The 23,646-nt window shown below is 51.3% G+C and overlaps 1 protein-coding gene across 7 annotated transcripts in view; it reads left to right on the top strand.

Annotated features, from left to right (window-relative positions):
• The window catches only part of TMEM181 (transmembrane protein 181), a 67,790-nt gene that overhangs the window by 39,133 nt on the left and 5,011 nt on the right, over positions 1-23,646 (top strand). For all 7 annotated transcript variants that reach the window (XM_032338596.1, XM_032338600.1, XM_032338599.1 and 4 more), the window contains 9 exons: positions 2,507-2,617; positions 12,433-12,513; positions 14,449-14,548; positions 15,105-15,235; positions 15,480-15,571; positions 16,623-16,680; positions 19,846-19,948; positions 20,573-20,624; positions 22,927-23,009. In XM_032338596.1, coding sequence (XP_032194487.1) covers positions 2,507-2,617; positions 12,433-12,513; positions 14,449-14,548; positions 15,105-15,235; positions 15,480-15,571; positions 16,623-16,680; positions 19,846-19,948; positions 20,573-20,624; positions 22,927-23,009 — 811 coding nt within the window. The remainder of the gene's footprint in view (positions 1-2,506; positions 2,618-12,432; positions 12,514-14,448; positions 14,549-15,104; positions 15,236-15,479; positions 15,572-16,622; positions 16,681-19,845; positions 19,949-20,572; positions 20,625-22,926; positions 23,010-23,646) is intronic.

The raw sequence follows: 23,646 nt of genomic DNA, 5'->3' as shown, positions 1-23,646 counted from the left end.
ATCAGGAAGGAGAAGGTGTAGACTGGGGGGTTAGGCAAGTGGTTGCCCTGACTGGCCTCATGCCAGGCTTCCCGCCCATCCAGGTCTCCCTTGGTCCCCAGCGCAGTCCCACAGGGCAGGCCCTGTTACCGGAGCCCCGTTGTACACAAGAGGAAACTGAGGCTCAGATCAGAGCACTTGCCCAAGGTGACACACATGGAGAGCAGCAGCCAGGATTTCAGCCCATGCTTTTGTCTTTTAGAGCTTGTGCCCTTGGCAGCCACGTGCCGCCTGGTTCAGAACCGCAGGCCTGCTTGTCCGGGCAGGAAGGATCCAGGTGGGGGAGGGTTCCTGCTGTGTGATGGCTCCATCTGTGGTCCCTCCCTGCGGGCATCTGCCTGAAGGTGCCCAGACGGCTGCTCCGTGACCTGGTCTGCCTCGTGGGCCTGGGCAGGTATTGCTCGGGAAGCAGCACAAAGGACCAGACTCTTGCTCTGCCTCCGTTGTTACCCATGGGAGGAGGGCTGGGCCAGCCTCTCAGACACGTTGTCCTCATCCGTACAGTGGGGCTACGCCCTCCTTGACCATCCTTGTGGAGTGGTGAGGATCAAGTCGGACACCGGTTCTGGGACCCTGCAGTGCCCAGTGCGGGGGCTGAGTACCCGCCCTGTCTGTACAGTCAGTGCTGGGTCAGTTCCGCTGCGTAAAAAGGAGGGACGGTGGATGCGACGATGGGTGCAGGGTCTGGAAGGACCACGCACAGGCGAGGCTTCGCCTCCACCCCCAGGCTGGCGGGAGTCCAGCTTCCGCCCCGGGCTTTGCTCCTGCTCGCACCGGGTCGGGGGATGATGAACCGGAGGTCGGTAACTTGATCTTAAGGCTGATGTCACTAATCCTGCTGGTCTGTGAGGACCAAGGAGTTTCCCAGGATGGGGGACTTTCTCTTCTAACCGGGGCAAGTCTCAGGCCAACGAGGACGACTCAGTCACCATGTCTGAGGCCTGTACTTGGAACAGCCAGGCTGCCCGCGAGGTTGCTTGTCTGCCCTGTCGCTTCTTGGCAGTGCTCCCCACACTGTGCACCTCGAGAGTGGCCCTTGGTGGCTTGCTGCGGTGTCTCCCCGCTCCCACAGTTTCTACTGTGTCGCCCTTGGGTCTTCTCTCTTCTGCTCTCTCTGTGCAGGCTCCTCCCGAGCCCTCCCAGGACCACTGCCCTGACTTAAAAGAAGGTGGGGTTTTTTTTGTTCTGGAGCTGCTGACCACCTTTTATCCTAGTTGGGCACCTCGGGTAGCAAGTGGTCTGTGCCGGGCGGGCGACCGTGCTGGGTTCTCACCAGGGATTTGCAGGGGCAGATTGTGCTCGGTACGCAGACGGTGGCTCGAGTGGAGAACCCCCACACCGTCAGGTGGTCTCACCGTAGTTTTTAGAGACTGGAAGGTACTTGCGGGCTGAGCTGTAACTGTTTCGTTAATTCAGGCCATCCTCTGAAAGTCCAGGCTCGTAAGAAGTGGCCGCCTGTGCAGCACCAATCATTCACTGAGTACTAAGTACTGCTCAGTACTTAGCTGCCTCTGTCCCCATGTGACCTCCTGTGACCTGTCAGGAATGAATTTGGTTTTGCAGAGACCAAGGGCGACATGCACACTCACCAATTCTGACTTCTTCCCTGGCCTTTAGGTCGGCACCCCTGCCTGCCGATTGTCTGCTTATCTTTTTAAGGTTTCCTGCAAACCCAGATCTCTTTTCCTACCTGACCTCAGACATTCGAGGCTTGGGGAGCCTTTGATCCACGGTAGGGGTGACTGCCCTGTTCACAGCTGTGGCTCACACAGGCGCCACCCAGAGACTGCTCTGTCAGACCGCGGGAGGCCTTCTGTGGGGTGTGCTAGGCCACGTGGCTGCACCCAGGTCACTGGCTGCCTGGCCACACGGAAGCAGAGAGGACCTGGCTCCTAACTGCCCAAGACAGGAGACAGGGGCTCTGGGCAGGCAGTGACACACCCGTGTAATCACACTAGCCATTGCTCCTGCAGCCTTTGCCTTGGGTGTGGGCCTGGGGCTCTGCGTGGGGAAGGGCAGGCACGAGGGGAGGGGGACCAGGCCGTCACTCTGTATATGGTGCAGCAGCTGTGGAAGTGAGTGGGAAGAACAGTGAGGCTCGGGGGTCTGACCTGTTATGTCTTCGCCTACGCTCCCCCCACCCCCACTAGTGCACGTGTGCGAATGTCAGGTTTGTGTGGCGTTGTTAACTTTTTTATGTAGGTGACATTACTTTGAATCGCCCAAAGTAGAAAGATTCTAATGATTGCAAATCATCTATTACTTGTTTCCAAAAATACCCATTTGGTTTTTTCTTTCTAAGAATTGTTTTTTGGCTGGCATCGGAATTTTTCTGGGCTCTGGCGAGTTCCTTGGCGATGGTTAGTTCTGCTCATCTGTTGTTGAAATGTGTTACTTTATGGGTCAGTCGGTGGGGGAGCCAGTCGTGCTTGCTTTAAAGACACAGCTCTACCTTGCGTCTTTGCAGAAGTGTGCAGAAATTATTGTGGCTCACCTCGGCTACTTGAACTACACGCAGTATACCGTGATTGTGGGATTTGAACACCTGAAGCTACCCATCAAGGAAATGAACTTCACGGTAAGTGTGCCAGTTGACCTCAGTGTTTCTGTGGCTTGTTTTGCTCCCATTTTTCTGTCAAATGACTGAAATAAATTTCAGCGTTGAAATCATGTTATTTTGGACAGCGGAAGATGTGTACAGGGTCAAGCTGGTTTAGATGCGGAGCCGTCATGTGCAGCTCACTGTCGTCGAGCCTGTGTCCTTGTGTGTAAACCAGATGCCTCAGAAAGCCGCACCGACCCAGTGCAGCCCGTTCCTTTTGAACCGTGGTGCTTTACTGAGCTGGAACTCCCGTCCCTGGGAGAAGCCCGAGAGCAGTCGCTCCCCGTTGGTCCCTCCCTGGGTCTTCGAGGGGCTGAGAAGCCACTCACCTTCTGTCTCTGTGGTTTTGCCTGTTCTGGGCATTTCATGTGAACGGATTCGTCCCATATGTGGTCTTTGGTGATGGACTTCTTTCATCACGTGTAGTATTTTTGAAGTTCGGGTGTGAATTTGAGGGCGTCAGCCCCGCGTGCTTTGCTGAGCGTGTCAGGGTGTGAGAGGTTGCATTTTGTGTGTCTGCTCATCGGTTGGTGGGCATTTGGGCTTTTATGAATGCTGCCGCAATGAACATTGCCCTGCAGGTTTCCATGTGGATTGATGGGCGCCTGTGCCGAGCGGTGTCCGCGTGTGGGCCCTCTCCTGTGTGTGGGCATGCACTGCCTCACCCCGCCCACCTCCGTGGTGGTGCCTGCGGTCCCCACTTTGGTCCCCGACCCTGGAGGTCGGCTGAGCACAGGACCACGCACGAGGCCTGCTCCTGGGAGGCACTCAGCAGACGGCCCCTGTTGTTAACGTTCGGATGGCTGCTTTTTCCCGTTGTCTCTAGATCACCCAAATGAGTCTTGTTCTCCATCCACACGATAGCTCTCTGGGTATTTAGAAATGTTGTCTCAGCCCCTCGGAGGTTCTTCCTTTCCTTCACGTGGCTCTGGAGGTGGCTTTGGGACCCATCAGGCTGCAGGTCTCCTTCAGCCTGGTGGGGGGTGGGGGGCGGGCGGCTGCTTGCGCAGGAGAAGGAGCAGGTGGCGCTCCAGGTGTGGCCGGGGCCTCCTCACCGGCTTGCGTCCCGCCACCTGCCGAACCCTCCTCAGACTCGTCCCTCCGTAACTGCCGTTCGGTCTCTTCTCACGCTGACCCTGGTGAGTCTTTCCCATTCTCCGCTTCTGCGGTTGGATTGTAACAATTCTCCGACGCCACTCGGGCCTTCCCCTTTGCTCTTGAACTTGTTTCAGCGGTTTCGGCTTCTGAGTCCCGCCTCTCCTGATCCTTTGAGTTTGAATCTGGGTACTGTTCTTTGTGGTATGGAAGATCTCCTGGAGCTTTTTCCTCAGAACATCTGGCCAGCATCCTGCCTGTGTCCTCGAGGTCGTGATGCAGAGGTTGAACCCTGACAGGGTCTGAGACAGGTGCCCTAAGCCCAGGCACACTGATTCCCTGCTCTGCGCACTAGCTGTGCTGTAGACTTCGCTATTTTTGAATCACCCCGAGTCAGGAACGCAGAGAACAAAGAACACCACGTTTCTCAGACAGAGGACCTCTCCTTTCCGTCTTCGTCGGGGCTTCCCTGCGACAGCCTTTATCAGCCTTCTCAACAGCTTTCCCCACAGGCTCAGCCCACCCCAACCCTATTACCTTGGTTTGTTCCATCTTCTCTGTTTTATTTCCCCTTGGACTTTTTCCTAAAGAATTTGAGCACAGTTCAGGTAAACTTGGTACGTGTCATTCCACCATTGCTCAAGAGGGCGGGTCACATGGTCTCACTGGAGGGCTCAGCAAGGAAGCTGCCATCAGAACAGCTCGTCTGGAATGATGGCATTAGGCAGGGCTTCGCTCTGAGTGGTGCTCTTCAGCATCCAGAATGCTGATGTGTGAGACCCCTGGGGTCTGTCAGGATGTCACCTAAGATTTTTCTCCATTTTTGTACATTTCTGTATTCCCAGTGCCCAGCAGCGAGCCTGGCCACAGTTAGGCTTGTAATCAATATATACGGGCTGAACTGGAGGATAACACCACAGCGTTTCACAGAGGAAGAAATTCAAATGGCCAGCAGACTTGTGAGATGATGCTTACCCTTGCTCTAAACCAAAGAATCAGAGAATTCAAAAAGTCATGCTTTTTACTTTTTTTAAACCTGTCAAATGCTAAAAACACCTGCAAGAAAATCACACCTTGGGTTACAAGTTCTTTCATACAGGCTAATGGGGGTGTAAATGAATTTCGGTGTTGGTCGTAGTTTGGCAGTGTATCAAAGCCTTTACGTGCACATTCTTTTTGGCCTAGTAATTCTACTTCTGTGAATTTATTCTAATGAAACAATTAGAAAAGCACACAAAGATTTGTATTTTTCATGGCAGGAAGTTGGGAGCAATCTGTATTTCAGTAGAATTCTGGTTAAATGAATAAATTAGTTTTTCGGCAGCTGTTAATAATAAACTGGTCACAGAATAGATAGCGCAAACTGCTATTGATTTTAAAAAAGGAGGAGAAAAAAAAATTAATTGAATGTGCTGATTGACATTTTTTATAATAGGAAACTCTAGTAGGCTATCTCCGGGTGGTAGGCTTCATGGTTGATTTCTTTTTTTCTTTTGATTCTTTATAATGAGCTTTTTATTACCTTTATAATCAGAAGAGAAAATTATTATTATTTTTTAAAAAAAGGCTCCTCAGACAACTGATACTTGAAAGGGGAAGCCAACATATCCTCTGGCAGTTCATTCTGAGGAGCTTAGTTACAGAAGAGCTACCTCAGAAAATCATGGTTTAGTGTTATGTCTCAAACTTGTACAGAGATGCATTAAGAAACCAGAGAAACTTGGGGCACCTGGGTGGCTCAGTGGGTTAAGCCGCTGCCTTTGGCTCAGGTCATGATCTCAGGGTCCTGGGATGGAGCCCCGCATTGGGCTCTTTGCTTAGCCGGGAGCCTGCTTCCCTCTCTCTGTCTGCCTCTCTGCCTACTTGTGATCTATTTCTCTCTCTCAGTCTCTCTCTCTCTCTCTCTGTCAAATAAATAAATAAATAAATAAATAAATAAATCTTTTTTAAAAAAAAGGAACCAGAGAACCTCATGCAAAGTATGTATCTCTTATAAAATTGCTGCTGAAAAGTATCCATCGTGTGTGAACTCTGATCTATCTACCTCCAGATAGGATTCCTTTTGACCGTTTGTTACAGACTCCGTGCATTAGAAGTAGACTGAAAGCTGCGTGGCTCACCATGTTTCCCTTTCAGTGTCAGCAGCTAGAAATTTCAGAAGTAAGTTTTATGCCCCACTGTGGCAGTCACTAACATCCTGGTATGGGTTTAATTCTTTGCCCTCTTTCTTTACGATTTTACCTTTTAAAAAGCTTTAAAAATTGTTCTCATCTAATCTTTTTATTACAAGCTGACTTCATTTCCATTTTGGAAGTAGAGAAAGCAGAACACAATAAAATATATCTGAAAAGTATCTCAGCGATGCCGTTCTCCATCCAGAACATCTTCCAGTCAGGAAGATGCCGAGGCCGGCAAGGGCATGAGCCGCTGGGGCTCCTGAGCTCCGCTAGTGATGTGGCCCTGCTGGTTCCTCCTTGCTCCGCACCACACCCCTCGGTAGAGGACGGCTGGCGGGGACACGGTGGCACCTGCAGTGGAGCAGAGTGGGCCAGTAAGGAGCCCTGGCAGCTGCCTTCACCGGCGTGAGATGGCGTTGAAGGCGATCAGCCTGATGCAGAAAAGCACACGGTGTGCGAGTCCATCTGCGTCCGTGGTAGGAACGGACCAGACGCATCGTGCGGTTAAGTCTGGATCAGAGTTGGGGGGGTAGTTAGTGACTCGGCAGGGGCTAGGGGGAGGGCTTCTGGGATGTGGTGATGGTGTCTCTGGACCAGAACACTGTTGACACTGGTGTGCTCTGTTTGTGGCAGTCCGTTGAGTTGTACATTTGGGGTCCACGTGCAGTTTTTTGTAGGTATGTCCCTTTCAGTAAAAACTTAACCAAACACATGGCGCTTTTAGAAACACAGAGCTTGTCCCAGGGCTGCCTGTTGAACCACATCTGTTTCTTCAGACAGACCTTGCTGCCTTGATGGAATTTGACGCGTGAGGGTTTCTATTGCCGTTGTTTGGCGTTTCCTTGGAAATCTTTGCCGTCCGGGGACTCGAGTTCACTGTTTGCCCCGTGTGTGCTGGTCGTTGTAGGTCTTACCTCCCCTGGGCGCCCCCCATCGGTTTCGCTAGCCCGTTCTTCCTTGTTGATGGCAGTCAAGTTCAGGATGAAAATATCCCTCTCCTGGGAGAGAGAATCATCACAAGGGCAGCCCCCAGGTGTGTGGATGCTCTGTTTTAGGCAGAATATATCTGCCCTTCTGCAGGCATCTAGGTGGTTCTGGTCCTTTTCTGGTCTCGCCTGCCGTGGGGGCTTTCTTTTCTGTCTGGCATTGTCATTGATGCCACGTACCCGTGTGTGGAGACGCTTGCTTTCTTTCCTTTTGTCCTCATGCCCATACCCTGTGACCACCTGGTTCACAGACTTCTCCTTGCGCACAGTTCTGCTCGAAGTGGAGCAGCTCTCCTTCGCTCTCTGCCTCTTCTCTCGGCTCTCCTTCTTCTCAGTACATCTTGACCACGTCCCATTGCCATGTTCAAGTCACGACCACTCTCTAGGTTGCGTAGGTACACAGGAGGATACTGCTAATGTCCTGTGTTTTTAAGAGTTTATTTCCTTGGCCATGCTGTGCATAAGCAGCAGAGTGTGGACTTTGGACACGGGGCAAATTGCTTTTACTCGTTTTCGGGTCATTTTCTCCTGAGCCTGTGAACACCTCTACACACGTCCCCTCAGTTCCCGGTGTCCTCAGGGCTGAGCTGGGCATTTTCCCCTCTTACTAAGTGCTCTTTAGGTCAGTTCGTGAGGGACACTTCCATCAGCTGTTCACATTTCGTTTCCTCCTTTTTCTTCCTAAAGAAAACTTCCATGACTTCTCCCTGTGGGATGAGATTAAAACAACAGCTCATGCTCTTGAGTCCTTCAGTTTTCTGTCTGGTAGACACCTTCTGGTTTCTGTGTGAATTGAGAGGACTGGCAGCCTGCAGTACTTTGAGGAGCACTAAGTGGATTCTTGGGTCATACTTGCCCTGTTGTTTTCATAGGACGGATTACAAGAGCATATGTTAGGCTTTTCCCTCCTGATTTTCTATATAATACCTTTCATATGGTTTTCAAGTGTTGGAGACCTAGGCTGTGAATCTGAGCCTGGAACCATTCCAGGGGGTTGCTTAGTGCTGTGCTAGGTTGCTGGGAGTACCACCGGCCTGAGCAGCCAGTACCCCGATGCACCCCCCACTCCTGGGTGTTCCTGTGGCTTTTCCAGTCAAAGGACTCGGGATGGGGAATATCATGAAGTATTTGTGGTCTCCTGAAACATTAGCTCCTACTTTGGGGCTGACTTGCTTTGAGTTCGTGGTGTCCTTTCTATGCAAGTATTTGACACCATATTTGCTTGCACAAGGGCAAAGTAGGTGCTCAGCAAATATTGAATGAATGACTGGAGAACCAGACCAAAACTCTGTAGGTCGTGATTAGGGAGAAATGGCCTTGGATATAAAATGGATGCTTGTTCCAAAGTCAGTTTGTGGTATCGCGGGGTGAGCCCAGTCTCTGGAAGTACAAAGGTGGCTTTGTGAAGGCCAGAGGACCTTGCTGCGCATGCCAGTGAACAGATTGACCACTCTTAAGATTGCAAAGTAGATGTCTAAAGCCTGAAAGTTTACTGGGAATTTACTCTATTTCCTTTTACTTATTTTATCTTCTAATCTCAAATGTACACATTTGTGCTGAAAAATAAATGCAAAAACAAACTCCCCTAATTCCATACGATGAGGCCCACACAGTGGCTGTCATCCCAATCATGGTGGTGACGCAGGCACTGGCCGGCAGTTTGACAATCCCTGAGGGCCCTTCTCCTCCCAACCCCGGCAACCCAGAGTCTGTTGTCTGAGCCAAAGGGGCTGGAGCCCTGTTCCCTGAACTTCCCGTGCTCTTCTTGGGCTCAGTCAAGGGAAAAGAACGACTTTTCAAGCCAGCGGCACAAGTGAATGCCAGACTGGCCTGGGAGACTGGCCTGTCCCAGAGGAACACAGAGGTGATTCCGCTCAGCTGCTGCTAGTGAAGGCAGCCCCCCGGAGAGAAACCCTAGCTGGACGTGGTTTCCCCAGATCAGGAAGGACAAAGGGATGGCACAGTGGGAGCTGAAGAGGACTGCTCTGAGGGTCCTCTGTGCCCCTCTGCCAGCCCAGAGTTCCGGCCACGGGCCAGCATCTTGTGCTTTGCTCCAGCTCACCTTCCTCCGCCTCCTTCCTCTAACTCTTCGTCTAGAACCAAAGGCATATTTTATGTTTAGCTACATTTATTGGATAAAGCGTTGTTTTCCAGTGCTAATTTTTAAAGTGAGCAAGTATTTCTATGCTCTTCTGATAGAGCCCCCCTCCTGTGGGGGTCCTTAGTTATTTTCCTCTTCACTGTCTTTTCATCATTGTAACTTTAAACATGTTTTGTGAATTTTTTTCCTAATGCTAAGACTTTTTCTTTTCTTGGTTATGCCTTACAATCTAGTTTTTCAAACTAAGATACGCAGTACACTTTTTTCTATTTGAATAGGATGTCGATACCCCACCAGTGCTCATAACTGCTACTGTGATCATTCTGTTAATGATACTACTTAACATTTAAACACCAAAGCAGTGATCATAACTCCCTAAAGGGTCCCTCATGCCCCTTCGTCCTGTTACCTTCTCATCCCCCAGCCACCACTGATCTGCTTTCTTTATGGATTCATTTGTTTTTCCGTAAAATTTCACATAAACACGGGTCGTTTGGGTGTCTCTGTTGGTGAAGCGTCCAACTCTTGATTTCCACTCGGGTTGTGATCCTAGGGTCATGAGATGGAGCCCACATCAAGCTCCACGCTCAGCACAGAGTCTGCCTGAGATTCTCTCTCCCCTTCTCGCCCTGCCCACCTACCCCCTGCTCGTACTCTGTCTCTCTAAAATAAATAAATCTTTTTAAAATGTTTATGTAAACACAGTCTTACAATATGTTTGAATTCTTTCACTCAAAGTAACTATTTTGAGATTAACAGACGCTGTTGGCTGTATCATTTGTTCATTCCTTTGTTCCCAGTGAGCCAGTACAGCATAGATTATGGGTCCCTTCACCTGTTGAAGGGCATTTAGATGGTCTCTGGTTTAGGGCTGCTACAAAGCTTCTGTGAGCAACTGTGGACATGTGCTTTCATGTCTCTTGGGTAAATACCCAGGATTGGAGTGGCTGGTCATGCTGTAGGCATGTGTTTGACTGTTTGAGAAACTAACAGACTGTTTCCAGAGAGGTTGTATTGCTTTCCGTTCCCTCAGTGGCAAACGAGAGAGCTGTGGTCACCTCACATCCTCACCAGCACCGGTACGGTTGTGTTTATAATCTTGGCCATTCTAGTAGGTATATGTAGGGTTTATGGCTTGGTGACTTTCATCGGCAGCACTTTGAAATTGTCTTCTGGCTGGCATTTTTCTGGCGAGAAATCTGTTGCTCTTCCTTATCTTTGTTCTCTGAATAGATGTTCCTCTCCTCCCACCCCCTGACTTTTTAGACCTTTCTCTTTTACTTATTTAAACAATTTGATTCTGGTGTTCCTTGATATACTTTACTTCATTTCTCTGACTTAGGGTTCACTGAGTTCTTCAATTGGTTAGTTCATAGTTTTCATTAAATTTGGAAAATTACCTGTTACTATGTCTTCAAATATTTCTTCTGTCCTCTTGCCCACCCTCCCACCCCCCGCCCCAGCCATGGTCAAATACACATCTCTTTAGCTACCTGAAGTCGTCTCACAGGGTACTGATATTCTGTTCAGTTTTGCTCTGGTTCATTTAAAATCGTGTATAGTGACATCTCCACATCCGCTCATCTCTGTCATGTCTGTTCCACTGTTGTTGCTCTTCCAGATTCCAACCTCATATGTTCAGACTTCCCTCTAGCTTCTCGCTGCCCTTATCTGCTAATTCCACGTCATCTGGGTTTCCTGGGGCGGTTTTGATTGATTTTTTTTTTTCCTCATTACTGTTCAGATTTTCTTGGTTTGTTTTTTGTTTTGTTTTGTTTTGTTTTTACATGTTAGGTGTTTTTCTTTTTTCCTTCTTTCTTTTTCGAGTATACTTGACACACACAGTGTTACATGTCTGGTATTTTTTATTTAATGCCAGGCATTATTGATGTTAGATTTTGTATTCTTGTGTCTTTGAGCTTTGTTCTGGGATATTGAGATGTTACTTGGAAATGGCTTAGCTTTTTTAGGCCTTGCTTTTAAACTTTGTTAGGTGGGACCAAAGCAGCATGAAATCTGTAGGTACTTTCTTCCTACCACTTGGGTAAGAGCATTTGGGGTATGTTACCCGGGGCCCCTTTGTGCATTTTATTTCTCTCTGCCCATGGGACCAGGCACTATTCCTGCCCTCTGTGAGAGCCAGTGATCCTTTTCAGGGATTTTTTCCCCCCAAGCCGCAGGTGGTTTACTCATACTAATGCCTTAATCAGTGTTCAGGTGGAGATGCGAGGGGGACCAACTTTGGTAGGTGTCTAGAATTCTCTCTTCCAGCTCTCCTCTCTGTACTCTGTGCTTTGGATCACAGCCAACAGTTTTCCTCCCTGGACACACTGTGTGTCCATGATTCTCTACGTGAGCTCCCTCCCCACCGTGGCTCAGGGCAGCTAAAGGGTGTACCTCTCTCATAATAGCCAGAGATTACTGTCCTTCATTGCCTCCTGTCAGTGTTTTTAACTGTGTATGCATACCTGTCTCTGTATGTGTGTATTTTAAATGTTTCAGGTAAGTTAGGTAAATCTCATGTCTATAACTCTATTCTGAAGTAGATTTTTCAAATTGGTTAAATGATTTTAAATGCATGAAAACAGTGGGGCTCATTGGCCCATTGCAGCGCAGTGTTCTGGGGTCTGGTGAGAAACCTGGCTTGTGACCGAGGTTGGAAGGGCTTCTGCCTGCTGTTGGTATGTGGTGTGTGCCTCCTTGGCTCTGTTATGTGTAAACTCGATAGGAGTGCATCTACTCAATCAGCATGAGAGCCGACACTGTAATTCCCTTGTACTTTGTGGTGTCAGGTTCATATTTATGTGTTTCACTTAGTCTTTTTTTTAGAACATCCTACTACTCACATTTTTGCATCTTTTAAAAATCTGTTTCTTTTAATGGAAAGCATGGATTTTTCTAACGAAGGAATTGACAGTATTGATTTTTCTCTTTTAGAGATAGACAGTGCATGTGAGGGTGGGGGCAGGCAGAGGAAAAGGGACAGAGGGAATCTTAAGCAGGCTCCACACTCAGCGTGGAGCCCCATGTGGGGCTCGATCTCACAACTGTGAGGTGATGACCTGAGCCAAAGTCAGGAGTCAGATACTTAAATGACTGCGCCACACAGGCATGCTGACAGCATTGAGTTTTTTGACATGAAATTTAAAAGCCACATGCTCTTCTGTGATTACAGAATAATTCGTCTATCAGATTTATCCTTAGGATGACCACTGAAAACTATTTCCAGCTCTTAAAATTAAGGTTTTCAAAGTCTGTGTTCTTTAATATAAAAATAAAATGTAGTAAGGGTTAAAATTTTTAGAACATGTAAGAAGGAATAAGGAAAGAGAACATTTAAAATTACCTATAGTATCATATCTGGAGATAACTATCTGGTACACTTCTTTTTAGATATATTTTTTTCAATTATTCTCCTGTTTTACATTTTAGTGGAAGACTTATGACCCTGCATTTTCCCAGCTGGAAATTTGGTTCCGATTCGTCTTCGTGGTGCTCACCTTCATTGTCACTGTAAGTCCCATTTGCCTGACCGACCATGTCAGAATCGTAACAAGGGCTGAGTTAATTTATGAATTAGGGTTATCACAGTGTGAACTATGGAAGGAAGCTGTAAAAGACTCGTAACTATGGAGAACAGACAGGATCACTGGATGGAAGGCGGGAGGGAGGATGGCTGAAGGGGCGATGGGCATTAAGGAGGGCATGTGCTGGGACGAGCACTGGGTGTTGTATGTAAGTGACAAATCACGAATTTCTACTCCTGAAACCAATTTTACACCATATGTTAACTAACCTGAATTTAAATTAAAATAAAAAAGTGTGAACCACACAGGAGATTTATCTGAACTCCGTGACGCTCCATCTAGTGGGCCGACCTGATATCACCCAATATTCCGAATGTCCACTAGGACGCCGTGGTGCAGAAAGCATGTGTGGTATCTGCTCATAAGGACCTCTGTGTGGTGTCCTAATGAGGGCAGACCCCTGGCTTTTAAGTAAATGCTCATCAGGGTGCAGTGACAGTGCCATTCACCTGCCTTGTTTGATCGACCTTCTTTTTATGATAACAGCACACGCTTGGGTTATTTGCATTTGGAAGATTGTACCAGACCTTTCGGTCTCTGGGCTTTTTCAGGAGGAAGGCCTCAGATGAGTGGGTTTGGAAGGATGAGCTTTTGGCTCCTTTGGGGTCCGAGTTCAGTGTCTGCAAGCACCCTGTGACTTTGGGGAAAACGCTTACCCTTGAAGTACAAGTGATCCCCACAGAGGCCCAGTCAGTGAAGATGGGAATTTAAAACTGGAGGAAGAACATCAGGACTGACACACTTGGCGGGGAGGTAAAGGGGGTTTGTGGTGGTGCATTACGCCATCTGAAGGGCGACATCCCACCCCCTTGGCTGCTTGCCCCTTGCTGATGCAGAGGGTTTGCCATGCAGGAGCTATGTCCCCTCTTTATAGTGGGGGCCACTCCAGTTGCCACCCAAGCAAGGATAGCTTGGTGCTTCACAGTCCAGCTGTATGCAGAAGGACAGAGGCTCATTGGGGACAGACATGTGAGGAAAGTGCCAGTCGGTGGTGACATGGGACCTGCCTGTAGGTGAGGGGGTAGGACACAGCCGCTGGCAGAGCCTGGACTCTGCCGAGAGCTGGAGATCGCGGTCCCAGCCACTCCCAGGGCTTCCCCTAAGGAACTTGCTGACGCTGAGTGGAGAGCTGCTGATTGTGTTTGCTCAGCGGAAATCCTTGCTGTTTCTTGAAGCGTCTCTGTTGTCTGAGGAGCTGCTGCCACACTCTGGGGCCCAAAGGGTGGGCACCCAGGACACGATGTTCTTAAAAAAGAGAAATGAGCCTGAACCTCAGGGCCTGGGAGAAATGGCCCATCAGCCCAGGAAGTCCAAATTCCCTAGGAAATCATTGGCTTCTGTTAGATTACAGAAAAAAACAAAACAAAAAACTCCAGGTCTTTTACACAAACTATGTACTGTTTTAAAGTACTTTAAAGACACTCCCATGGCTCAACACAGCTTCTTCAGGGAGGTGTTTGTTCAGGGAGCCCTGATGCCCTCCTTAGAAGCTGGTGCCATCCGTAGATATCGCCTGGGTGGGGGCGTGTGGCCTGCCACAGGGAGGTCCTCTGTGTGGCTGTGTGGGGCCCACCTGATGGAAGTAGCCTGTCCTGGGGGCGGCTAGGCTGGGTCGGGAGTTATGGCCGGTGTCTCCCCCGCCCCCTCCTGCCCCTCGGAGAACAGCTTGTGCCATTGTACCCGCAGCTCCTTGCCAGTGATTCACATTTTACCTTAGTCTCAGTCAGTGCAGCAAGGGGTTAACTCGGGTTTGGCTGACCCTCACTCAGGGAAGACTTCACGTGACGCGTGATACCGTGATAGTGATACTGAGCAAGGCGGAAGCAAGCACAGTAACTTGAGTTCCTGATTCGGTTTGTAGTGCCTGTTTGCACATTCCCTCCGGAAGTTTTCCATGCGAGACTGGGGGATGGAGCAGAAGTGGATGTCCATTCTTTTGCCTCTGCTGCTGCTTTACAATGGTAGGTGCCCATTTGTATTTTGGAGCTCTCCCCCTTTAAAGCTTGAAGCTGGAAGGCGTCCCAGAGCCGCTCTGGCCGCCGAGGAGCCGCTGGAGGAACAGGTAGCAGCACCTGCAGAGCGCGAGCTGTGCGGCCCCGGGACACAGTGGATGCCTGGCGGCTCTCACCAATGAGCGATTGGTTCGGTGGTTAAATCCTGGAAGGGCTGCAGACGCAGCTGTCTTGAAACTTGGCTGGAGGCAGCCGGCGCTGCCGTCTGTGCCTCTTCCCCTGCTTCAGAAACGTTTGCTTGCAGAGCCCCAGCACCGGGATTCCCGGGCCTGTGGGGCAGAGCGGCTGGCGGGAGCAGCCGGCGCTCTGTAATGATCACTGGGGCAATCTGTTCACTGGCTTTTTGGTTTTTTGAAAAACAAAACAGCCTTTAGTTCACTACCTCTCTTTGGCTCTGACTGAGGAGAAGGTGATGGTGAGTTGTGCCCTCGCTGAGAGGACAGGTGCCCTGTGCTGGGTGGGGTGAGCCTGCCCCCATCAGGCCCTTCCGTCTGCTGCCTTCCAGATCCATTCTTCCCGCTCTCCTTTCTGGTGAACAGCTGGTTTCCAGGCATGCTGGACGACCTCTTCCAGTCCGTGTTCCTCTGTGCCTTGCTGCTCTTCTGGCTGTGTGTGTATCACGGGGTCCGCGTCCAGGTGAGCCTCCGCCCTCGGCCCTGCCAGAGGGGGTCAGAGACCCCATCCTTCTGGTCCACCCTCTGGTGACAGCCCTTACAGGCAACTTCTCCTTGAGACTCTGTCTTCAGCCTCCGTCAGCAGGAGCGTGCATGCTGTGAAGAAATGATTGGAGTGTCTGTGATCTAGAGTGGTCTACCAGGGGTTAATGGTTTGCTAGAATTACTAACTTATTTCTTACCTTTTTTTTTTTTTTTTTTTTTAGGGAGAAAGGAAGTGTTTGACTTTCTATTTGCCTAAATTCTTCATTGTTGGACTATTGTGGTTGGCTTCTGTCACATTGGGAATATGGCAGACGTGAGTAATTTTGTTATGTGGGAAGCCTCAGGCATGGAAAGCGTTTGGCAAAGGTGGACAGATCCGACGTTTCAGTGTATTTTGTGAACCCATCTGGAAGGGAATCTGTCACCAGGGTGACTTGATAGCGTGACTTGAACTGAGGATTCATTTCAGCCTGACTGGCATATAGAAAACACAGTTCTAGTCCCAGCTGGAAAATGATAAAGACTACGCACGTTGTTTTAGATTTCTGCTTCAGAGTGGCAAAGACATCATCGTCTGTAGGAATGGGACTCCGGGGTCCTGGCTCCCCGTCCCCCCAGAAGCTTTAGTTTCTCCCTGCGCTTGCATCCGTGAACTCCCCATCCCTGCTTCAGCTTCCTGGGCTTATGATAACTAGTGGTTTTGTCCTGTAAAATGGGGCCACCACAGAAGCCTCACATGGTCACAGCTCGATGCACCTGAGTAGGAGTTTCTGCAGAAACGAGTTCCATTCCGGGGTTATGGTTTTGGCCCTTGGCACATTGGACTCCACGGCCCAGTAATGACAGCACTCAGCCCACCTCGTCTCCTTGCCCTGTCCCTGCCTCCTCAGCTACCCGGCTTCACTTGAAAACGAGTTGCACGAAAGTCAGCACTGACTTTTTATAGCTTTCTTTATGTGCTCGTCTATTCCCAGCACCCATACGTGCCGCTGAAAAGCTGTGGGAAAACAGTTCTTGACGTTGCAGGAGAGATAGTATAGGGACTTTTTGTAACAGAAAATACTGTAGCTTCACAGCATAGACAACTGCGGGCAAACAGAAGTGCTGGATGCATTTCCAATGTGAAATTTAGGATTACTTTTTAAAAATCTTACTGTTGGTTAGCAGGTAGTTTATGTTAATAAGATTGATTTGGTTATTTATTTGTCACCCAACATGGGGCTTGAACTCACAACCCCAAGATGAAGAGTTGCACACACTACCCACTGAGCCAGCCAGGCACCTCTGTTAAAAGATTATTGTAAAAAGCCAAATGAAAGTAAGTAATTATTGATCTACGATTTTTCATAATATTGTATTTTCAGAGTTAATGAATTACATGATCCAATGTACCAGTATCGAGTTGACACAGGAAATTTTCAGGTAAGGATTATTAATGATGCCTGAGGGTTTTTTTTTTAAATGCTATTTTTAAAAATTCCTGATTTTTGTAACTTAAATTGTGCTGCTGACATGAGCTTGCTAACTGGCTAGGAGAGACTATAGAATGTTCATGGGTGCAAAATTTGGAAAAATGTGTGAGTAGGATGAAAAACAGCTTTTAAAAACAAAGTGGTCAGGGCACCTGGGTGACTCAGTTAAGTGTCTGCCTTCAGCTCAGGTCGTGCTTGGGGTCCTGGGATCGAGCCCCCATCAGGCTTCCTGCTCAGCAGGGAGTCTACTTCTCCCTCTGCCTCTGCAGATCCCCCTGCTTGTCTCTAAAAGAAAAAGATTTTATTTATTTATTTGAGAGAGAGAGAGAGAGAGAGGGAAGGTGTGGGGGGTGGCGGGGAAGGGCTGAGAGACAGGGAGAAGCAGACTTCCCACTGAGCAGGGAGTCGGATGTGGGGCTCCATCCTGGGTCTCCAAGACCATGACCTGAGCCCAAGGCAGATGCTGAACTGACTGAGCCACTCAGGAGCCCCAACAGATAAAATCTTAAACAAAAAAAGTTTGAAAGACTATTTGGTAGAAATTGCCCTTGCTTGGAAAGCGGTTGTCTGGTGTGAAACGAACATTCTTCACCTAATACGTCTTTTTGCTCAATGTCCAGACTAGTTTTCTAGGACTAGAGGTAATATTTGTTTATAAACACTAAAACTCTTTTTAAAAGAAGGAGGTCTTGGGGCACCTGAGTGGCACAGCTGGTTAAGCATCCAGCTCTTGGTTTCAGCTTGGGTCATGATCTCGGGGTCCTGGGATTGAGCCCCACATCTGTAGGGCTCCCTGCTCAGTGGGGAGTCTGTCTGTCCTTCTCCCTCTGACCCTTCTCCCCCACCACACACACTCCTGGTGTCACCGGCTCTCTCTCAAACAAATAAATAAAAAATCTTAAAAAAAAAAATGCTCGCTCCCATTCTTTGGTTTATGGTTGTGTCAGATTTTAGGACCATTGGAGAGCAATTAAACAAACGTTTTTGTTCATTTAATTCTCTCAAGTCGAGAAAGGTTTCCAAGCGAATGAATGGAGTGGCCAGGCTGGCTTGTGTGGGCCTGCAGGCCCGGCAGATACAGCGCCCAGCACTCTGGGTGACCCTGTGCTCTCACCAGTTTAGAATACTTTGTACTTTCAAAAAAGGGGTCCAGTGTCTTTATTTGACACAGAGGTCTGCAAATGGCAGTCAGCTCTGAACGTGGCTTTCCCTGGAGTCTCCCTTGAGGGAAAGTTTCTCCCTCAAGGGATGTTTCTCGACATCCCTTGGCATCTCACAGGGCCACGCCTCCTGGGCACAGCTGGCTGTTGAGTCGGGGTGTGGATGTGTGAGGGGCTGGGGGCCAGAGGGAGCCCTGGGAGGTGTCTAGGAGGCACGCCTCCTGCAGGACAATCCCAGAGGCACAGAGTTGAGTCCTGAGCTTGGGTGATGTCCAACATTTCTCTGGACACTTTGCAGAGCTTCCATGAAGTGGTAGAATATATGGTTCTTTAAGGGACTGGCCTCTGAGAAAGAGGGAGGTTTAGTGAATGATGGTATCTTGAAAGATGTGTCCCTTATGTTGAGACGACACATGTCAGACCGAGTAGTATGAGCACCTGATTCTTAGCCATGTTTCAGCAGGGGAGTGCCAGTGGCCTTTCCATCCCGTTATTTAGAAGTCTGAGGAGTTCTGAAGGTTGCTCAGTGTATGCTTTATAGCAGTGTGCCATGGTCTTGGTCCTTAAAGCATATAGGACCTTGTGAGGGAGAAAATGCTTAGCAGAAAGTACAGAGCCACGTGCAGTGTCCTGCCGGCTGTGTCCTTATGGACAGTGGGCCCGAGTTACTAGGGGGCAGAGGGGCCTTTATTTGTGTTTTGTTCGTTCTTAGCTTTATAATGCTTTAATAAGTTTTTGGGGGGCAGGGGTACGCCTGGAGCTGGAGAAGAGGGGAGGCATGCTGGGCCTGGGAAGGGAGGTGCTGTTGCAGACTTGGGTGGGGCCACAGGCAGAGGAAGCCATGCAGGAGACATGGGTCAGGGCAGGCTCAGTGGGGGCTGTGCCTGAGGGAGGCACTGGACACCCCTGGCAGGCTTGCGGCCATGTGTGTGAGGGCTTGGGCCTCATAGCAGCCTTTTCTCCTTGAGGGCATGGCCCTAAAGGAAGGGACAGGGTGGGGGGGAGAGCGGCTTTGACATATTCTCAGGGAAGATTCTGCAGACCTCAGTGACAGATCATATGGGGGGCTGTCGGTTGAATGTGACTCCCCGGGTTTAGATAAAACAATACAGGTTCGTGACATATTCTCAGGGAAGATTCTGCAGACCTCAGTGACAGATCATATGGGGGGCTGTCGGTTGAATGTGACTCCCCGGGTTTAGATAAAACAATACAGGTTCGTGCTCATCTGTTAGAGCTTTTGTTTGGTCCAGTCCCCTCATTTTTCATGTGAGGAAACTGAGGGCAGTCAAGGGTCTCGTCTGAGGTCACATGGGGCCAGTGCCTGGGCCAGTGCACCAGCTCCCTGGAGAGCCTGCGGGTCAAACCTGTGCTCCTGCCCCCCCCCACCCCCGCCGCCCCACCTCGGCCCCGAGTCCTCTGTTTTCCCTCTATGGAAAGGGTACTTCTGCGGTCCCTCCTAAGGGGTTGTGCGGGTGGAACTGACCAGGAACAAGAAGCCCTTGGCCGCCAGTCGGAGGGACCTGAACAAGGCAGCCGTCACCGTGGTTATGGTCACCTCTCCCCTTCTCAGCCAGTGGCCTGTGCCTGTTACCAGAGACCTCCAGAAAACTGAAAAAAGCTGAAGACCTGCCCCTGGTGTACTGAGCACCTGCCACATCCCAGGCTCTGTGCCAGAAGCTTTCCGTGCATCATGGAAGGAGCTTGGATTCTGGCTCACGTGACCAGCAAGGGCTGGGGCTTTCCCTGGGGAGCCACCTGTGCTCACAGACAGGATGAGAGGCCGAGTCTAGATAAGCAAGTCACAGTGGTGGGAACATGTCTGTGTTAGAGAGTGACCTTCAGGATTCTGAGCTCCTGTTAAAAATGTTCAGCTCCCCCACTTGGGGGTGTTGGGAGGAGCAGCAGTGCTGAGCCCCTGTTCTTATTCAGTTGCTCATCTCGTGTGGTTCTAGGGAATGAAGATTTTCTTCATGGTCGTGGCGGCTGTGTATGTTTTATACCTTCTGTTCTTGATAGTGCGGGCCTGTTCTGAGCTACGTCACATGCCTTATGTAGGTGAGTGCCCCATGACGAATGGCCCGAGGTGAGGAGGGCCAGGAGTCGACCTCACACCGCGGGAGGAGTGGCTAGAGTCCACCCAGCAAGAGGCCTGACCTGGATGGGGACCTGTCCCACTCCCTCATGCTGGGGAGACCAGTGCCTTTGGTCCCTGGGGAGCCACAACAGGGCCAAATGGGTAACTCTGGACCTTTCAGACAGTGCCTCAGGCCAGCACTAGAGGGAGCCCTGTGGGGTAGAGGTCCCCTGGGGCCCTGGGTGCCAGTGTGGCTATTGGAGCTGCCTGGATCCTTCCAGAATTATTCCCTGTGGAAGATGTGGCTGGGGCTCTTTTCCTCCTCCCGGGTCAGGGCAACTCACCTGATCTCCTATGTTTCTCTCCCTCAATCTGTCGCAACCAAATAACAATGGCTACGGTCTCTCTGGGGACCCTCCTTGACTCTGGGGAGGTGGGACAGCATTTCTTCTAGGCTTTAGGTGCACACAGGCTTAGAGTCCAGAGGGAGGTGGAGTTTTGTTCCAGAGATTTTGTTTATTTTTTGTTTTTATTTTTAAGCTCCCTGAGATGAGAGTGGAATTTACTTCCCAAGTGATTTAATGGGGTATTTGTTTCTTTTTCAGATCTCAGGTTAAAATTTTTGACTGCATTGACTTTTGTAGTGCTCGTCATTAGGTAAGACGACTTTATTTCTTGAAAGAATTGAAACCGCGCATTTGTATTTTCCTGTCATGAATATCTTTTCTTCCCTTTTACAGAGTTCATTTTAGGGCATTTCTAGCCAGATCTTTTTATTAGGTCAGGGGACCCCTTGCACAGGGCAGACCCTGAGTAGCCCCGGGAGAGCTCATATGCTGTAAGCGTTGCGGGGACTGCAGGGACTGAGCTCCCCGGGGCATGCTGCTGGCGCTCCTCCTCACTCTGCGGGCGCCGTGTAGGTGGGGCAGCCATGGCCCAGCGCCAGGTCAAGAACTAGAATAGCACGTGTGTGTGCTTGGCACCTGGCGTCCTTTTGGTGCTTCAGGGGGAGGACTGTGCATTTGAATTCAGTACCATGGGGGTCCTTGAACTGCAGCACGGTGCCCCCAGGGCAGGGAACACTTCAGCGGGAGGCTGTGGAGGCTGAGGCCCCAGTGATAACGTTTCTGTGAACGCATACCTGATCGTTGTTGGGTTGTTGGTTGTTTGTCTCCTTCTGCTAAAATCCAAGTCCAGAGAGAAGAAAATCTAGTCACTTGTTTTTCTCGGCGGTTTGAGGCAAGTAAATGGCTGCCAGCTCTCTGCCTGGGCAGGAGCCACAGGGAGGCTCTGAGAGGTCAGCTTTGCAGGGTGGCTCCAGGGTCCCCGGCTGCCTGAGCTGTGGCATCCCGTGGGCACACGTGTCCCTTCCCCTGCGGGTCGTGCTCATCGCTCACTGCCCGAATTCAGCGGGGACTTGCTTCATTCAGCATCTGCACTCGCCTGGAAAGAGCAGTGCGCATGCGCGTAGGCAGCCCTGCCTCAGTGCCTGGCGCACAGGCCGGCTCTGCTTCCCACACATGCTCCCTCCGTGTGCCCTCACGCCCCTTCACACATACACAGTGCCCCTCACACACACACCCCTACACACCCTCTCACGCCCCCTCACACTCTCACACCCCTCTTCACAACACTCACACCCCCTCATACTCAAACCACCTCACAGACACACACCCTGCACACACTCCCTCTCACGGCCCTCACACTCCCTCACACACACTCACACCCTTCTTCAGAACACTCTCACACTTCCTCATATGCTCTCACAGCCACTCACACCCCCCTCACAGTCTCTCACACACGCACGCACGCACACACTCCTCACGTCCCCTCATGTCCTCACCCTCACGCGGTCCGAATCCACAGGCTGGGAGCAGGAGACTATAGCGGCCTCCGTAGAGTCCGAGAGGTCGTTCTGCCCTTGCGGTCGTTCTTATGCGACTTCCAGGGGCCTCATTCCTTTGTCCACGAGCGTCCGGAGTGTGTGCTCCGGTCCTCGGGCCACAGGCTCCTCCCCGTCACGGGGAGCACGTTCCGAGGGAGGAAGACGGTGACACCCAAGCAGATGAACAGCCCAAGTCCTGCAGTGGAAACAGCGGTGTGACCTGGCAGGAGTGGAGGGGACGCCTCTCTGAGGAGGGGACGCTTGGCCTGAGGCCTGACGGGGGCAGCGCCGGAGACACATGGGGACTACAGGGGCTCGCCGAGTCCGGAGGAGCGGCAGTGTCCGGGGAGGAGAGACAGTGAAGGGAGGCCGGTCCGCGGGGGGCGAGCTCAGGCCCTGCCGGCCCAGGAGTCGCAGCTGCTTCTCCGCGACGGGAACCCTCGGCAGGGAGCCCGGCCGGAAGTGAGGAGCTCCGACTTGGTCCTCGCTGACGGCGGAGCGCAGGGAGGGGGATGAGCGCGGGCGCCGGCTGGGAGGCTGCGGAGCCGTTCAGGGCAGAGCCGCGGCGGCTGCGGAGCTCCGCGCCCTCAGACCTTCCGTCATCACGGGTCCCGCAGGCCGGTGTCTGCGCACACGCGCCGCGCGTCCTCGCGTGAGGGTGGCTGCGCCCGCGGAGGGACACGTGGCCTGGGGGGAGGGGTGGAGGCGGACTTACCTCAGGGCCTCGCCCTTGGTGGTCGGAGCTGGTCTTGGGACTGAGGTCTAAGGCGGAAGCGAGGAGAACGTGCCGACGGGTGCTTCGAGGCCCCTGGTGCAGGGACATGGTCTGTGGCACGGTTCGCTGCCTCCGCCCCAGCAGCGGCCCTGGCCCTGGCGCCGGGTCTGAGGCCCAACAGCCCAGGCAGCGGGGGTGCGGGCCGGCGGCCGGGGATGCGGGGGTGCGGGGCGGGGGCGCGCACGCTCTGCCCGCAAATGGTAGTGAAGGGACCGTGCGCGGGGAGGATGGGACGAGTTCTGGGAGCTTCCGCCCGGTCCTCGTCTGTGTTTACTTACTGTCCCTTCCCCTTGTTCCAGCATCGTCATCCTGTACTTGCGGTTTGGAGCGCAAGTACTGCAAGACAATTTCGTAGCCGAACTGTCCACGCACTACCAGAACTATATCCTTCCCACGGGAGCCTTCAGGCTTCGCGCGCTCCGCACGGGGTGGCCGCGGGGCCAACGGCTGCCGCTGCGAGGGAGAGGCCGGCTGCGCGGTGCGCGGCTCACCCCCGCGGGCAGCGCTCGGGCTCGGCAGGGCCACTCGGTCCCGAGGGAGTCACGCTCCCCAGCTGCCCTCCCTGCCACCCTGCTCTCCTGTCCCTGGGGATTCTTCAGGAACCCAAGCTCCCTGCGGAACCTCGCAGCTGTCGAGGTGCCTCTTCTCCCCGCAGAGCACTGAGGGGAGGCGGAGCCCGATGTGAGGTCCTCCCTCCCCATCTCCCAGATGTGTCCAGCTGCTGTAACCACAGGTTGTGGCGATGAGGGCAGTTTAAACCTGTGTCCCCAGAAAGGACTCATAAGATAGCAGGACGCCCTTCGGGTTCTACGTGTGCCTGAGGCTCGCGGGGCTTCCCGTCTCCCCACGAAACTCCTCACGCGCGGACAGGGCTCGCCACGCCCCCTTTCAGCGACGGTGTCCATCAGCGCTTTGGAGTTACTCCCTTATATCTTAGCTTCTTTCTTGGGGGCCTCTTCCATGCTTAGAACCAATGCAAGATTTTTCAAATTTTAGTGGCTGGATTTCACACTAACCTG

Source organism: Mustela erminea, chromosome 4 (genome assembly GCF_009829155.1).
Source record: "Mustela erminea isolate mMusErm1 chromosome 4, mMusErm1.Pri, whole genome shotgun sequence".
Lineage (NCBI taxonomy): Eukaryota > Metazoa > Chordata > Mammalia > Carnivora > Mustelidae > Mustela > Mustela erminea.
This window is presented reverse-complemented; position numbering and strand designations above follow the sequence as displayed.